Source organism: Ovis aries, chromosome 3 (genome assembly GCF_016772045.2).
Source record: "Ovis aries strain OAR_USU_Benz2616 breed Rambouillet chromosome 3, ARS-UI_Ramb_v3.0, whole genome shotgun sequence".
Taxonomy (NCBI): Eukaryota; Metazoa; Chordata; class Mammalia; order Artiodactyla; family Bovidae; genus Ovis; species Ovis aries.
In genome coordinates this window covers 59734536-59751283 of record NC_056056.1, presented here as the reverse complement: position 1 = coordinate 59751283, position 16748 = coordinate 59734536, and the positions used below count along the sequence as shown (strand labels likewise).

General features: G+C 50.4%; 1 protein-coding gene and 1 long non-coding RNA gene across 9 annotated transcripts in view; one reads left to right on the top strand and one right to left on the bottom strand.

The window, feature by feature from the left end:
* The window catches only part of PAX8 (paired box 8), a 65559-nt gene that overhangs the window by 6680 nt on the left and 42131 nt on the right, over positions 1 to 16748 (bottom strand). For 2 of the 8 annotated variants that reach the window (XM_027966760.2, XM_027966761.2), the window contains exons 8-10: positions 12251 to 12371; positions 11611 to 11817; positions 3804 to 3905 (exon numbers count right to left, since the gene is read on the bottom strand). In XM_027966760.2, coding sequence (XP_027822561.1) covers positions 3804 to 3905; positions 11611 to 11817; positions 12251 to 12371 — 430 coding nt within the window. The remainder of the gene's footprint in view (positions 1 to 3803; positions 3906 to 11610; positions 11818 to 12250; positions 12372 to 16748) is intronic. The other 6 variants (XM_042246075.2, XM_042246076.2, XM_027966763.2 and 3 more) reach the window with 4 other exon arrangements.
* On the top strand, positions 11979 to 16131 carry LOC121819042 (uncharacterized). Its single transcript, XR_006059174.2, has 2 exons — positions 11979 to 13080; positions 14833 to 16131. It is a non-coding gene; the product is annotated as an uncharacterized LOC121819042 (long non-coding RNA).

The following is a 16748-nucleotide window of genomic DNA, read 5'->3' as shown; positions in this document are numbered from 1 at the left end:
GACCAGGGACTTATCCTTGTTTCCTCTGTCATTAAACCCCTATGGCCAACTCACCAGTAAGTGCTATTGGCTCCACCACCAAAATACATTACATCCTCAACGTCTCTTTTCTCCTCCTTCCCTGCTGCTTCCCTGGCACACGCCACTGTCATGCCCTGTATCAACCACTGCAATTGTCCCTCCCCTACCTGGTCTCTAGGTGTCCTCTTCTGACTGTCTACCATCTGATTTCCCAATGACCCAGGCAGGCTTAAAATTTGACCTCCCACTTCCCCCCCCACTACCAATATCTCTTCATTCTATAGTGCTTTTCCCACTCACTCCCTGTTCTCTGTTATACTCACACTCTTCCCATGTGTAATCATGCTACACGACTAGTTCCTACCTTGGGGCCTTTGCACTTGCTGTTCTTTTGGGCTGGGGATGGTCTGCCCCAGTTTATCACTTGGCTGACCACTCTGAACACCTTCTCAGAGAGGCCTCTCCTGATCACCCAATCTAAAGTAGTTATCTTTTCTCCCTGCAGCTCTTTATTACATCATCCCATTTTATTGTCTGAACCAGAGCTATCGCTATCTGAAATTATCTTGTTGATTCATTTGTTGACTTGTTTACTGTACTTTTTTCTCCACTGTTAGGCTGTAAGCTCTGTAAACAAATGGACCTGGCTTGGTCACTGCATCCCATACCAGAGAATCTCAACTCCTATCTGTTAAGTGAAAACTGGTAAATGGATGGAAGGATGCAAGGATGGTTGAAAGGATGGATGACAGAAGTATGGATAATGGATAAAAGAAAGGATAGACATATGAAAAGGTGCATGGAAGGATGAATAGAGGGATAAAAGGTTGAACAGATGAACTAAAGGATGGATGGATGATGGAAGACAGATGAATAGATGGATGGGAGGAAGGATGGGTGAAGAAAAGATGAATAGAGGGTTGAATTGATAGAAGAATGATGAATGAATTGAAGTATGGATGGATGAATGGAAAGATGGGTGAACAGGTGAATGGATGGATGCATGAATAGAAAAATGGGTAGATGGATGGAAGAAAGGATGGATAAAGGAAAGATGAATACAGGGCTGAACGATAGAATGATGGAAGGATGGATAAGATTATGCATGGATATACGGGAAAATGTGTGAAAAGATGAATGTATGGAAAGATGGAGAGATAGATGGGTGTATCCCTCTATCGGAGTTGTTGTTCAGCTCCAAAACTGATAAGAGGGCCATTAACAGTATTAACAGGGCAGGAAGCGCAACAGCAACAATTAGAAGGGAAAACAGAAGATGAATAGTCAAGAGAAATCTGTGCCCTGGTCTTGCTCCTGTGTTGCCCTCTTATAGCCCGTGTTGCCCTCTTATAGCCCGTGTTGCCCTCTTATAGCCCGTGTCGTTACTTCTGATATGATGGGAGGCAGTGTGGTGTAGCAGAAAGAATGCAAGATTTGAAAATCAAAAGAATAGTGTTTGAACAACCCAGCCACTTAGTATGATTATAATTATGATCCCCAAGCACACCACTTTGCTTTTCTAAGCTTGATTCCTTATCTACATAAACCTAAGATTATATCAATGCTCCAGTCTTATGGAGAGGATTCAATGAGAAATAAACTTGTACCTATGAATGGCCGGGCACCCAGAAAATGCAAACAAATGATCTCGTCTGTCCTTCTACAACTGACTGAAGACTGTCACTGGCATGCCTTGCTGAGAGCATTTTGTATCTATCTAGAACACAGTAGGTGCTCAATGAAAGTTTGACTTTAATGGAAGAAATCCCCCTTCAATCAATCAGGAGATTGTAACCACTGGTAAGAAGTGGACAAATAGTTTTCTACCAAAAAAATTCCTTAAGAATTCATTTGTACCACCGAGTTACTAGGAACCAAGGGATACATTTAAATAACACTGCATTTTCCAAGAACTGATTTGCGTGAAACTTACTGGGTGCCCATCCACCTTGCCAGGAAAACCCCCTCTTGGAATTCACTTATGGTCCACGGTGTACTTGTGTTATTATTATTTCTTTTTTTCTGCAACACCCACTCAGGATGAGGTCTTTAGAGAAACAACCTGGGAGACTTTGATGAGAGGCCTGCACCTCCCAGCTACCTCACAGGTCACATTCTGGGCCCCAGGAACCCTGTGCCCTGGGCCTGCCCCCGGGAAATGATTCATAATTAAGAGAAAAGCCCTGGGCTTTCTGTCTCTTCCTCCTCCTCTAAGCAGGCGCAGGGAAAGGTGGAGAGGTTGGAAGGGGGATGGGGGCACTGACTGGAGCCTGGGATTGTGATTGAGAGGCCCCATTATCCACACTCTTAAAAAAATAACCGAATCTTTTCCTTTTTTATCTTGACCAATCTCATTTCACGCTCCAGAAGAGGAAGGGAGGGAGGGAGGGAGTCTGGGGCCAGGAGGGAGAGAGGAGTCAGTATTCTGTATTTTCAACGCTGCATTAAGCACATCGCCACGGTAACCAGGCAGCAACAAGTGCCAGCTCAGCGGGTTCCCAGGGAGCCCAGAGCCTCCGTCCCTCCCTCCCTCCTCTGTCCCCTCCCTCTGCCCAGGAGCGCCCAGCCCACCTGCCTCACACAGGGCGCCCACAGTGGGTGGCTGGTAAAGAATAACCCCTGCTGGCGGGGGAGGGGAAGCAGGCCTGGGTGAAGGCCTTGAGTCTCTGGAGCCAGAGGCAGGTAGGCTGGTGGGGAGAAGGGGGGTCACAGATGCCCTGATTCGGAGCCTCTTCCAGAAGCTCCAGGTCCTCAGACCTCTCAGGGCAGTGCAAATGGCTCTGAAAGTGTCCGTTGCTCAGTCAGGTCTGACTCTTTGCAACCCTATGCACTGCAGTTCTCTAGGCTCCTCTGTCCATGGAATTCTCCAGGCAAGAATAGTGGAGTGGGTAGCCATTCCCTTCTCCATGTAGGGATTGAACCCAGGTCTCCTGCATTGCAGGCAGATTCTTTACCATCTGAGCCACCAGGGACCCTATGCGTATGGCTCCACCCTATCCATTCTGAGGTTCTTCCTGTAGGGTTCCTAAAAGTATGAGATGCACCCAGAGAAACTCCCACTGTTCTCCCACTGTTCTCACTTGTCCAGACCTTGATACCCCAAGTCACTGCTGGGTGATGATCATCCTGTCAGACAAAGAGACCCCCAAGACTGTTGGGGAGGATTCCAGGACTGTCCAAGTGATGATGGAGACATACTCCCTGCTCATCTCACACTCTAGCACCTTTGGAATACTCAAGCCATGGGTCCTGACTGTGCCGGGTTGAATGAATGTGAGGTGTGAAGGATATTCCAATCATCTTCATCGCCATCATCACCAACACCATTCACACTCATATTTTTCAGAAAGGGTAAACCAGGATTCATCAGAGGTAAGTAACTGGGAGACCACAAGGTGCTTAAGAGCTGGGCTTAGGTTTACCTCCATTGTCTAATGGCTCCCGGATGACTCTCTATGAAGGCTTACTGAATCACTGGAACAAATAGCAGAGCTCTGATTTGAATGTTAGTCTGTCTCAGCCTCTCCCTTTGCATCATGATGGGAAATAGGGAGCCTCTGGGAAGAAGCGGGTTGAGCTGGAGGGAGAGTTAAGGGACCAGGACTGTACTGGGGTCTTTTCTCCTGGTGTTAACAAGGAGCTGCATCCCTTGGCCCATCCTTCAGTGTCCTTCAGAAAGTCTATGCCTGGGGCACACCCTACCTCTTGTACCCTCTTGCTCCACTTGTGGCCACCACTCCCTCTTTACAATGTTTCCCCTCCTGCCCAGCCCCACCCCTTACCTGCCACCATGCCTGCGATGGCAGAAGAGGCATAGCTGCCCTGTCCACTGGTGGGGATGTGGGGTGGGTATCCAGGCAGTGTGGGGCCCACCATCTCTCGCCCTGGAAAGATACAGCAAAGCATTATCAGGCGGGCCACTGTGGGCTCCTGTACTTACTGTCTTGCTGCGCGGAGGCTCTGCAAGCCTAACCTCTGCCATTCGCACTCTCTCCCCAGCCATTCTCCGGGCTTACTTCCTCCCTCCCCTCTCCTTCTCTGAGCCCAAGCTCCTCTCTACTCAGTGGGCCCTCACCAGGCCACGGGCTCCACCATGTAGGGCAGGCCTGGCTATTACAGGCCTCTATTATTCCCTCTCCTCCAATGATTTTATTTACAAGAATCTTAGTCATCGTCATGGTATCGGAGAGAGGCTGGGGGCTATGTCTTCTAGGTCTTTGTGGTCCCCTGTGGCATTCGCATAGCATCCAGCACAGTGGGCCGAAATAAACACATTAGAGGCCACTGGCCACTGGCCACCCTTTCAGCCCCAGCTCCCAGGAGAACCAAGGTCAAGGCCCTGTGAAGGGATGGCAAAGGGGTGGCTGGTTGGCCCATCACTGTCCTTTTCTGGACCTGTGGCAGACATTGTTAATCAATCACCACACTCTTTGCCTCTGAGCCAGAATGGGTTTCTGCTCCTCAACCTGGCCTTGCGGGTGGATATAACATATCAGAGCTGCAAGGGACATGAAACATGTTGCCTATTCCTGACCTGGAAAGGAGATGTGGGTTGACAGGCAGTGTTTACACAAGCCTGTGAACCACTGACATCTATCCATGCCATTCCTGAAAAGAACTATTTTCAGCCAAACAGACAAGTATCCCTCTCTTTGTTTATCTATAATTTGTGGGAAATATTCCGGCCTTGGTGACATGGAGGCTGCTCCGTGAAGTTCTGATGTTCTGGCTCTGCCTCTCCTCTCCTTCAGGTAGTCAAGCCTTCACACTCTGGAGACCCCATTTAACCTGGTGATTTCTCTCCATCCACACCACGTACCAACAACCACAATCCTCCCCCCACCCGTGTCCCTTCTTTCATGGCCCCTGTCTGGAAGGCCCACAGGATCCTCCCTCACCCAAGGATTCTTGACCAGGTTAAAAGACATCCCAATCTGCCTGGATATGAATACTGTCCCAGCATATATACAAAGAACGCACATTTCACTCTCTTCCCTCTCAAAACACCCCATTTGATGATGAAGTCATCTGGTTGTCTGAGTTTATGGTGATGTTTATGAGGTAGATAGGAGGTTTCCCAACCTCATCCCCGTTGACACTTGGGGCCAGATAATTCTCCGTGATGGGGGGTGGGGGTGTGGGGAGGCTGTCTTGTGCATTACAGGATGTTGCACAGCATCCCTGGGGTCTACCCTCTAGATGCCAGTAAGTTCCCACCCAGTGCAATAACCCGGAATGTCTCCAGATATTGTCACATGACCCCAGGGTGGCAAAATCACCTCTGAATGAGAACCACAGGATTAGATTATCACCATTTTATCAAAATGCCTTTACCTCTTTCCACACTGGGGGCTGCCTTTTCTCCTAGGACCCACATGGATTCCCTGTGAGCCTCTGTCAACCAGGTTACCAAGTCCACCCCACCATGGCACTGTTTGCCCAATTTTCCCTCCATCAACCCCCCACCCCCACCCCTGGGGTCCTTCTTGTGTCAGACCCTCTAGGGGGTGCCTAGCAACAGTGGAAGAGAACGTACCTCTCACAGAACCCTGTAAGTTGTCAATACAGCAGTAACTGCCTCCTTACCTCTATTTCTAGAGATTCTTTGAAGACAATTCATTCATTTGACAAATATTGATTAATCCTGATATCCTGGGCACTTTAAGAAGCACTTGGGGATACAGCAGTAAGCAAGAATGTGAATTAGCAAGGCTAGGCACTAAGTCAAGGGAGGAGAGACTGGGAGGGTACTGGAGCCAAGCCTGGGGGGCTCAACAGACAGACCAGGCCTCCTGGACTTCCTCCCTTCCTCTAGGGGGAAGGGTCCAGAAATCAGAGGACTTCGGTCCTCATTCTGCTTCTACAACTAATTTTCCAAGTGCCCTTAGACCAGCCACCTACATGCCCTAAGCCTCAGCTTCTTCACATGTAAAATGAGAAAAAAATAAATAAATAAATGAAAGTAGCCATACACACCTTATTACTATTACTAACATCATGTTATCAGCATCATTCAGAGTCAACAGTTTCATGCCACAGGAGCACACTGATTCATGCAATGGACACATTCTGTAAGTTATTACATGCTAAGGGGGAACCTTACAGAATAAATCCTATTGGAAAGAGCTACTGGTGTTCATGGTTCAAAGCTGTGTGAATGTTTTGGTAAAAATGGACACCACCCCTTAAGTTCCTAATTTGTTTTGAGCATACTGCTTGGCAGTGGTTGGTGCTGGACCAAACAGAGTGGAACCCGCTGGAATTTGACAGATGCGTTCAGTTGACACAGGCCTGAACAAACGAGGGCTTGGCAACACAGGTGAGAGAAGGGGAACTTCAGTATGATGAGAAGGACAGGGGGACACAGGTAGAAAATTAGATCTTTCTTCAAAAAAGACTGCAGTACCATCAGCTCTCAGACTCAGCCCCTTCAACCCTTGGATGAAGCCCCTGGTACTAGAGCCCATGAGAGGCAAGGAGTGGCATGAAGTCCCTGTGGGCAGATCCAGGACAGAGGGCGGATGTGACGTGAGTAGGAGAGTGACGGAAGAGAGCGATGGCTAACTCAGGCCTGAAGTCTTTCCCCTTTCCTATTCCCTCCCTACTTCCGAGAGATGGACAGACATCTAGGTCTAGATTATGGCCAGGGAGGACAGTATTTAATTTCCCTGGCCTGCATCTTCTCATCTCTCTTATGAAGAGCTCAGTTAGATGAGAGATTGTACACTGGGTTCACCTAAATCAATACTTGATTGATTGGGAGGGGGCTTCCTGTTGCACTGTTGAGAAGGATTCTGAGGCTGCATCTATGTCTGCTGTGACTGGGGTTGGGGGTAAGTATTGGCTCTCAGACCACCTATTAGCTATTATTGGCCTAGGTGCTCTCTGGGGCTCCTGTGGTCCCACATCTCCCCTTCTCATGTTACTCTCATCTTGTCCTTTTCCATCACCAGGTCCTGCTGCTTCTTAAGCTCTACAGCTCAGGGGGACAGAGCACCAGGACACAAGCTCTCCTTAAGCCATGATTTAACTTAGTCACAGTTGCCCCCCTCAGTCCCATCCCACGAGAACTAGCCCCTAAAATGCTCTTGGAAATTGAATTTCATCAGCTTTACTCCCTTGTATTCTGCGATTTTTAATCTTCATTTCTTCTCAGTCACCTAATTTTCTGCCAGTGGGACAGAGGTGTCTGAGTCAGATGCTGGAGCGTCAACTCCTGGAGGCTTCCTCCCCTGAAACTTGGCCCCCTTGAAAAGCCGGCTGAGACTGTCTTCAGGACACCTTTCACCCTCAACTTTTCCGTTAGTCCCCAGGAAAGAGTGAAAGTGTTAGTGGCTCAGTCATGTCTGACTCTTTGGGATCCCATGGACTGTAGCCCACCAGGCTCCTCTGTCCATGGGATTTCCCAGGCAAGAATACTGGAGAGGGTTGCCATTCCCTTCTCCAGGGGATCTTTCCAACCCAGTGTTTGAACCTGTGTCTCCTGCATTGCAGGCAGATTCTTTACCACTAGTGCTACCTGGGAAGCCGCAGGACTCTGCTTCAATTCCTTAAATATTCGGTTTCTTTCCCCAAAGCCAAGAACTTTACAACCTTCTTAGGAATGAAACTACAGAAGCCATGAGGTGGAGGCATGCCTTCACAGCCTATTTTCTGGACTTAATTGATTTTTAAGGCTCTTCACCATAAGCTTATCTTCGGTTTGTAATTCTATCTCTTCTGCACTCAAATATATTTTCAAAATAGTTCTATTTTTAAGAAGCAGATGCAGGACTTCCCTGGTGGTCCAGTGGATACGAATTTACCTGCCAATACAGGGGACATGGGTTCAATCCCTGGTCTGGGAAGATTCCACATACCTTGGAGCAACTAAGCATGTGCACCACAACTACTGAGCCTATGTTCTAGGGCGAGCAAGCTGCAGCTGCTGAAGCCTGTGTGCCTACAGCTCCACAACAAGAGAAGCCACCGCAAGGAGAAGCCCGCGCATCCAACTAGAGAGTAGTCCCCACTCTCCCCAACTAGAGAAATAAAGTGGTAACTCACTACCGTAGCACAGTAACAAAGATCCTGCACAGCCACACAAAGTAAAATAAATTCTATATATATATGCATACTTATGAAAAGAAGCTGATGTAGACAAAGCTGCATATTAAAGGAAGTCAGGTTCTGCAAGAAAACACTAGCACCACAGAAATGCTGGTAAATATCCTACGTATCGATAGAGGCCAGCATCAGAAAACCAGGACTTGGGGGAATTCTGAGGGTAGAGGTGATTTCAGACCATTTATCGGCTCCTTTGATGTCCGCCCTCTATGTGACCTCTTTTCAACTCCTTATCTCGCTCTGATAGCAAGGAGAATTTATGGCAATCCAGAAATCTCTTTGGCAGGATTAAATATAATTTTGCACAGAAGGATGGAGGCGGGTAACGGACTCTTTGATGATAAAGCCAAAGTCAGGGCTTCCTCAACAGCTGAGCTGGAGTCAGCCGGGGAACAGACAGGACAAGGACAGCATCAATATTGCTCTCGGTCAGTGTGCTGGGACGCTAGACAGGGACATCTGGGAGGAGCTTTTAGGGGCAATCCTCCTGCCTCCCAAACCGTGAGATTTTTTCTTTTTTGGCTGATTAGGGAGAAGCTGAGACCCAGAAAAAAACATCCTGAACACTGCATTAGCAGAGGCTGGGCTGGGGAGAACTTGACCTGGTGGTGACTCTGAGGCAGGCAAAGACCTGGTGGGAGGCGGTAGGCAGGGTCCAGTCCATAGGTAGCTACTCAGAGGAGGAGAGCTGGGGAGGGCATTCAGATAGGTGATGATTATGGAATGAAAATTTACCTAGTCCTTCATCCTCTCCCCTGTCTGAAGCATCATTACCTTGCATTAATTTGGTCTTGGCTTTCTTTTTATTCTTCCAAATCAATCTCTTGCTCCCTTGCATAGGTTTCCAGCCTCCAGACTCTTGATATCATTCCCTTCCTTTTTTTTTTTTTTTTGGCCATGGTGCCCATGGCTTATGGGGTCTTAGTTTCCTGACCAGGGATTGAACCTGGGCCCACAGCAGTGAAATCGTGGAGTCCTAATCACTGGATCTTCAAGAAGTCTCAAATTATTCCCTTTCTAATCTCGTTTCTTCCTACCCCATCTCCCCAGTCTGCTCACTCCAGCTCAGCCACGTGGTAGGCATTTAGGTCCAATCTTGATTGGAGGTTGCAAGGGGACAGTCTTTCAGGAGCTCCAGGCCACCACCTGGGCTCAGCATGGACACTAGCCATCCTGAACCCCTGTGCTGAGTCACAGGGCAGGCCCAGTTCTGTGGACTGTGGCCTTGACTTGCCTCCTGCTCTTAGTGACCATCTAGACCAAGCCTCTCCAAGCCTGGGCCCTGCTTGCTCTTCCCAGAGCCTCTGTCTCTGTGCTGCCTCTTCCACCCTCAGGCTCCACAGCCTTCACAGGGATCACACCCTGCACATCAGCCTCACCAGGGTCTGCCTCTGGGGGCCCCCCGCCTGAATGACCACTGTGTGTCTGCTTCCTTCTGCTTTGCCCCATGCAGGGATGACCTCCAAGTCCTGCATGGACAATGGACACGGGACATGTCCGTTAAACTAAGAGCTCGTAGAAGTTGGAAGCATGATCCTTGATTTGATCGCATGTTGTCTGGAGGTGCCTGAAGCCCTTAAGGGAGGGGAGAAAGTAGAGGAGGGGGTTGAGGGTAGGTTCTCTGCACTGGGCTGTTTCAACCACACTTCACACCAATGCCCAGGTCTGTGCTCTGATATATCTGCTTCCCACTGCCCTGGGTCCTTCTTGCTCCTCTCTGGCTGATCCTGCCCAGCCTCTTCACAATTCCCAGTAAGTGAAGAACTGCTCCCCGACACCACATGCTTCACCCACACCATCATCCCTTACCTGCCTCTTCTCGGCCCTCCTGGCCATTGCCCACCAGATACACAGGCAGGCAGTGGTGCCCAGTGAGTGGGCCCCGCCCCACCACACATTGCATTTAAGTCTCTCCAACTCTCCCCCTCCTCTCTCCCCTCCTAACCCTGTCCCATTTTCTCTGGCTGACATCACTTCACTCAGCTCACAGCCTTTTCTTCTTTAATCACTTTGGTCAAAACAAATGACCCATCTCCGCTGACTTCACCCTCTTTTGAAATTCTGCACTGAGTCAACACTTTCCTCCTTGCTTCAGATCCTTCCTCACTGCCTCTCTGCCCACACGCTGGGCTTCCTTTATGAACCCTCTACCTCTGTGCCCACCTCCCCTAAGAGGTCCTCCTTCATTAGACACGGGGATGCACGGGGGGCGGGGGGGGAATCCTAGGTGCCAGACAGACATAAAATGTAGAGACAGTTATAAGGAAGGGTCAATGGACTTGAATAAGGTGACCTTGAGTTCCCTCTGGGTGGACAGAGGTCTGGTTCTTATGATGCAGTGATTTTCAAGTGCAAGGGCTTTGCCTGGGCAGAGCCGCTACTTCAGACAGAGCAGCTCTTCATTTGTCTGGTCTGGATACCTGGCTTCTGTCAAACTTTGCATTTCAAGAGAGTGTTGTGAGGCCTGGCAAGCTTGAAAACCACTGGTCCAGAAGGGCTGGCCCACTCCTGGTTTCTTCCCTGGGTCCTGGTTCAATGCCTTGGACCCACTTCTGAAATAGTCTCATCTCTGTGGCCGCCTTTCAAATATCTGAAGACTGTTATGGACCTCTGTTTCCTCCCTCACTCCACCTCTGGCCTTCTCCCTGCCTAGCCAAACACCTCTGACTTTTTCAGCCACTGCTCAGACTTTGCCTGGACGGGCCAGTGTCCTTCTGCCAGGGAGACTCAGCTCTGCTGGGATCTGATCCACAGGGCGCACACAGGCTGACATGTCACCATGTTCCTATTCAGGGATTTTGGCCGGGTCTTTCTCTCTGGGCCTGTTGCCCATCAGTGTAAGGAGAGATTTGAACTAAATGTCCCTAAGGTGCTTCCAGCCTTGAGTTGGATGAGGGTCTTGATGAAAAGTCCCTGTTTTCCTATCTCTTGGGTTGGTGAGTCACTCTGCCTGAGTGTCCTCCAAGAGAGACACTTAAGCTAGGGACACAAGAGTTACACTATGGGGACCCAATTGGGACTGACCCTCCATCCTTAGAAATTTGATCCAGAATTTGGCCCCCAAAGCCAATGCCTTTCTCTCTCCAGAGTTTTCTTTTTCTCTTCTTTTGCACTTTTTTTACCCAGACCAAGGGTTTGGGGCTTTACTGAAGTCTGGCTCCTGGTCTTAGGGTTCTGGCACTTTCATGGGGCTTTGGGGCAAGGTTTTGGAAATCCACCAGGCACCCCCACTTCCAAGAACCCCCAGAGCGCCTGCCCCTCCCACGGCCTGACTCTGCAGGCATAGAGGACAGCATCTTGGCGCCTCCAAAAGTGGCCGGAGGAATGAGGGAAGAGGATGACGGTGGAGAGGACTCGGGGCGGCGGTGGGTGGGGGGGGGGTAGTAAGGGCTAGACCCAAAGTAGGGAACTGGCGGCCGGCCGTGAGGACTCCCCCTCCCGCCCCCCGCGATGGCTGTACGGCCCGGGACCTCCCTGTCGTACCTGAGAGGAGGGCCTGGCCCGTGAACTGCCCGTACACGGAGGCAGCATGGGGAAAGGCATTGAAGGGCGGGACCGAGGCACCGGCTGGGACCCCGGAGCCGACTTGCTGCAGATCCAAAAAGGCGGAGCTAGATAAAGAGGAAGGGGTGGAGCTAGAACTGGACACCTCGGGGGTTTCCTGCTTTATGGCGAAGGGTGAATGAGGATCTGCCGGAGGGAGGGAGACAACAAGGAGAGAGGGGTGTGAGATGATGGGGCGGGAACATGCACAAACCAAGCCATGAGATGCGGGAGGGGCGGGGCGGCGAGGCGCGGGCGGGCTCCTCCCTGAGGCGGGGCGTGGGGAGTGGGCGGGGCTACGCGGTGTCACTCAGGTGGGGGGAGGAGGTGAGTGGGCACTTCTGCCTCCCTGCTGTGCCTCTGCGAGTGTAGACTCAGGTTGCGTGTGCCCCGCGCTGGAGGGCAGGCGGAGAAAGGGCCGAGGACAGAAGGCGAGATCCTCTCGACCCACCGGCTGACCGGCCAGCAGAGTCCCCCTCTCCTCTCCAGGCCCAGGGCCCTAACACCTTCCTCCTCTCCACCAGCCAGCTCTGCCCGCCAGCCGGCCCCCGCATGGCCCGGGAGATTCTGGGCATCGTACCTGCCACCACGGGGTAGGTCTGATGAGCCGAGAGGTTGCGCCCCAGGGGTGTATTGGAGGGGGTCAGGGTGGCCTTCCCGTCGTCCAGGGCGCTGTTGAGCAAGGGCAGCGGGTAAAGACCCTGGGGAACAAGAAGAAGTGAGCGCACAGAGGCTGTGGGCGGCAGGCTCTCCTTTTAAAGCCCCCCACCCCACCCCCGCCAGCCGGCTCCCCCTAGAAAATACCCGCTTCCTCTGTCCCCTCTTCCCGCTCAGCCGCTCAGTCTTGACTCCACTTAGTCTGTTTAATCAGTTCTTATTCTCTGACTCACAGCCCTTCTGTTTTTCTCCCAGTTCTAGGGGCAGAACTCGCCCTCCGACAGCTCTGGAATTCAAGGCTGGCTGGTGGCAACGGCGCCAGACACAGAAGAGAGTGGGTCCTTCTAAGGACCACACCCTGGCTGGATGCTGGGCTCCTTCAGGGTTTCCTCACCCTTTCTGGGCCCACGGAGGGCAAGATGCAGGGCTGGGGCAGTTAGCACGTGGGACTGTTCAGGGTGCTTTCCTCCTTTCATTAAAATATTCTCCAGATGGGAAATGGAGGCACAGGGCTGGTCAAGACACTTCTCACACTCCCACAGGTCACACTCCCCTGGTCTGACTCCAGGACCTATGTTCTCAACCACTGCTCTGTAGTGGATAACATCATAACATCTTACATGTAAAGAGAGCAGGCATTAGATGTTGCCTGTGTTATCCTGATCCATTTCTCCCAACAGCCTTGTGATGTAGGCAAGCAATATTATGTCTGAGATGCTGAGAGCCTGAAGACCAGAGAGGTGAATGTCCTAGGTGAGTATGAAGTGGAGTCTAAATCTGATCCTGACCCCTGTGCTCTCTCCTTCAGTAAAAGGACAGATCTGACACCTAAGCAAAATAGGTAGACTTCTTCCCTCTCTCTCCATGTCCAAGCAAATACAAATGTGCACATTCAGCTTGAAGATGATATTTGTGGTTACTTTTGTTTAAAAATTCTTTATCAAGTGCCCCCAGGGGTTTTCTTTGTGAACCTCATTTTAGACATCACTGAGCCTCCCCTGACATGAGTGGGCCATCTCCTCCAATGCTTCTTCCAAGAAGAACTTGTTCAATTAAAGCCAAGGGTACATCACCCCTCATCATGATACCCTCCCATCAGCCCATGAAATAGCACACACCTCTGCTTCCCACATGCAGATCACACATGTCACCAATGTGCTCTGTGAACCGGTGTGCAAAAACTGAAACCAAGGCTTGTGCTCCGTGGTTATATAACAGCTCTCTAAAGGCAATCACTTTCAACGATTTGAGCTGGGTTCTCCAAGGAGCCACAGCAGTTTCTGGTTGCATGCCAGGGACTTATGGAAGTTGCAGTCAACTCTGGAGACCACAAGGGCACCATTATCCTGTAGCAGCAATTACTGACTAAATGGCACTCTGGTTCTACACCTTCTGAGGGAGCTTCCTGCTTCTAGGCAGGGTAGAGTTACTTAGAGCCTGGTTTCACGAAATTGAACAAAATGCCTGACTTCTAGAAAGTGTAAGAAAAGTTTAAAATGTTTTGTGGACATGTTGATCTGATACAAAATACCTCCTCAAAACCCTGGTGATGTTAGTTACTCAGTCATGTCCGAGACTCTGTGACCCTATGGACTGTAGCTCACCAGGCTCTCTGAGCATGGAATTCTCCAGGCAAGAATACTGGAGTTGGCTGCCCTTCCCTTCTCCAGGAGCCCTTCCCGACCCAGGGATTGAACCCAAGTTCCTGTATTGCAGACAGATTCTTTGCCATCTGAGCCACCAGGGAGGTGAAAGTCGCTCAGTTGTGTCTGACTCTTTATGACCCTTCAGGCCAGAGTACTGGAGTGGGTAGTCATTGCTCTCTTCTCCAGGGGATATTCCCAACTCAGGGATTGAACCCAGGTCTCCCACATTGCAGGCAGATTCTTTACCAGCTAAGGCACAAGGGAAGCGAGCCACCAGGGAAGCCCCACCTCAAAATCCTATAGCTCTCCAAAATCTAACAATTCAGTGAAAAATAAGCAAACCTATAAATCAGACATTTCAGTAATGTTACCCTAAATGCCTTAAACACATCAAGGATGATTGGATTTCTTATTGGGGTGGGACTTGAATTGGGGTGCAGAGGGCACAATTCCTCAGGACTTGGACAAGTTTGAACTCTTAGCTTTAGTCTCCTTGACCTCTCTGAGCCTTGGTTTTCTCACCTGGGTAACAGGGATAATAGATCTTCTTTACAAGGCTGATGCAAGGATTAAAGGAGATTTTATATACCTACATTAAATACCTAGCACAAAATGCTTAGTAACAAACATGTTCAATAAATAGCTACTTTAGAGTTATGTGAAGGGTCACAAGCTGCCCAGTTCTTGAGGCTCTGTCATCATAATATTCACATTGTGTTGATCTGTTCTTGATACACTTGTGAAATAGAGGAACAAGAGCTTTTCAGACTCCTAACTGTGCCTGGTAGTAAAATAGCAACCAGAAATGAGCCCACAGAAATGTTTATGTTGAATGCTTTGCCTTTTGTTGATTTTACAGAAAAGATGGCCGTGCTTTTGCTCCATCCTGAGGTCAGGTGTGAGGACCTGTGCTTCTCTCTCAGCTTCCCAGACCAGAGGCCCTTTCCCTGCCCAGCAAGAGGACACTGGGGTGTTCCTTTGGCAGCACTGGCAGCTGTGGGAAAGGCAAGGAGCCCCAGGCACAGGCTAGGTCCTCCCTGTCCTTCCACATCGAGCAGGGGAATGAATGAGGGAGGGAGTGATTAGCTGAGCGAGGCACTGAATCAGTAATGGACATGACTGAACCTCCATCTCCTCAACAGTAGGATGAGGGAGTAGAGTAGTTGTGTGGTTTTTAAGTTCTCTTTTTCCAGTCTTCAAATAAGGACTCGCATAGGAGCACCATATTTAAAACAGGTGACAGTGGACCAGTCTGAATACAACCAGGGACTGTAGGTCTGAGCTCTACGAACTTTCACTCCTGTCAGCCCTCTCCACCCTCCTGGCCCTAGTCCTCTCCAGGCAGATGGAAAGACTGGACTGAATGGGCCCTGTGGGCCCTCTGGCTCAAGACTCTCCATTGGCATGATCCCCTATGTATGGATGTCAGTTTGGAGTAGGGTCTTGGGACTCCTTATAATCAAGCAAGGTCCCTCAGAGGGGTAAGGGAGCTCAGGAATGGTTCTGCACAACCCAGTGGGTCTCAGCAGCAAGGTTTCTCTACCAGGACACTGAGTTGTGTGGGGTCCATGTCTCACAGCAGGTTCCTGGCAGACCTACCGCTGTGGCCCCATTCCCCTCCTGCCCAGTCAACCCCGGCCTGGGGAGCCATGTGCTGACTCGTGGCTGATCGCCCTGCCCTCTCCCCAGGTCTGCTGACAGCCAGCCTTCTCTGAAGCCCTCCTGGTTGCCACAGCCGAGGCTGATAAAATCGCTGACGCAGATTGCCTGCCCAGCTGCGTTGTTGGCAAGGGCCCAGCCACCCAGCCGGTCACTGGCAGTGGTTCAGCCGGTCACTGGCATCGTCACCATTGTCCCGCTCAGATCTTAAAGCTACACGGGCTTACCTCACTCCTGGCTCAGATGACACCTTGAGCTGAGAGGAGTGAGCAGACACTGCTCTAGAGAAAATCCTCAGCTGATTGATGGTGTTGGTTTGGGGGATGGGGAAGACACTGAGACTGTGGTGTTGACAGAAGATAATTAACAGAGGTGCGGAGTCATTTTTTGGCTCCAGGAGACACTTTGGACATCTCTGCCAGTCTTTCATAGAAGCCAGCCTCTGATAAGCCATTTCACCTGTCCTGAACACTGGGAATAAAACTTTGCTTGTAGCTTACATTTCTCGGGTTGCATTTCTCATTGCATTTACTCTGCTGCTGCTGCTGCTGAGTCACTTCAGTCGTGTCTGACTCTGTGCGACCCCAGAGATGGAAGCCCACCAGGCTCCCCCGTCCCTGGGATTCTCCAGGCAAGAACACTGGAATAGGTTGCCATTTCCTTCTCCAATGCATGAAAGTGAAAAGTGAAAGTGAAATCGCTCAGTCGTGTCTGACTCCTAGCGACCCCATGGATTACAGCCTACCAGGCTCCTCCGTCCATGGGATTTGCCAGGCAAGAGTACTGGAGTGGGGCGCCAGTGCCTTCTCCGTGCATTTACTCAGTCTACCTTTATTAAGCATCTGTTAGAGGGGCACAATGGGAGATGCTGGAGGTTAAAAGGATGCCTTGAGATGCTGCCCTGTGCTCAAGAAATGTGCTGTATCTTGACATCGCTGTCCGCTAGGCAGTGACGCTACCCCATGAGTTCTGGGGAGTGGCCCCTCCCACCCCGGACATGCAGAAGTCTGGGAGAGTGAAAATGAAGCGTGCCTGAGGGGCAGGGAAGAATTCATGGACCAGGTGAGGCTTGAGCTGAGTCATACTAGCCGAGCAGTACTTTTCCAGGCAGAGAAG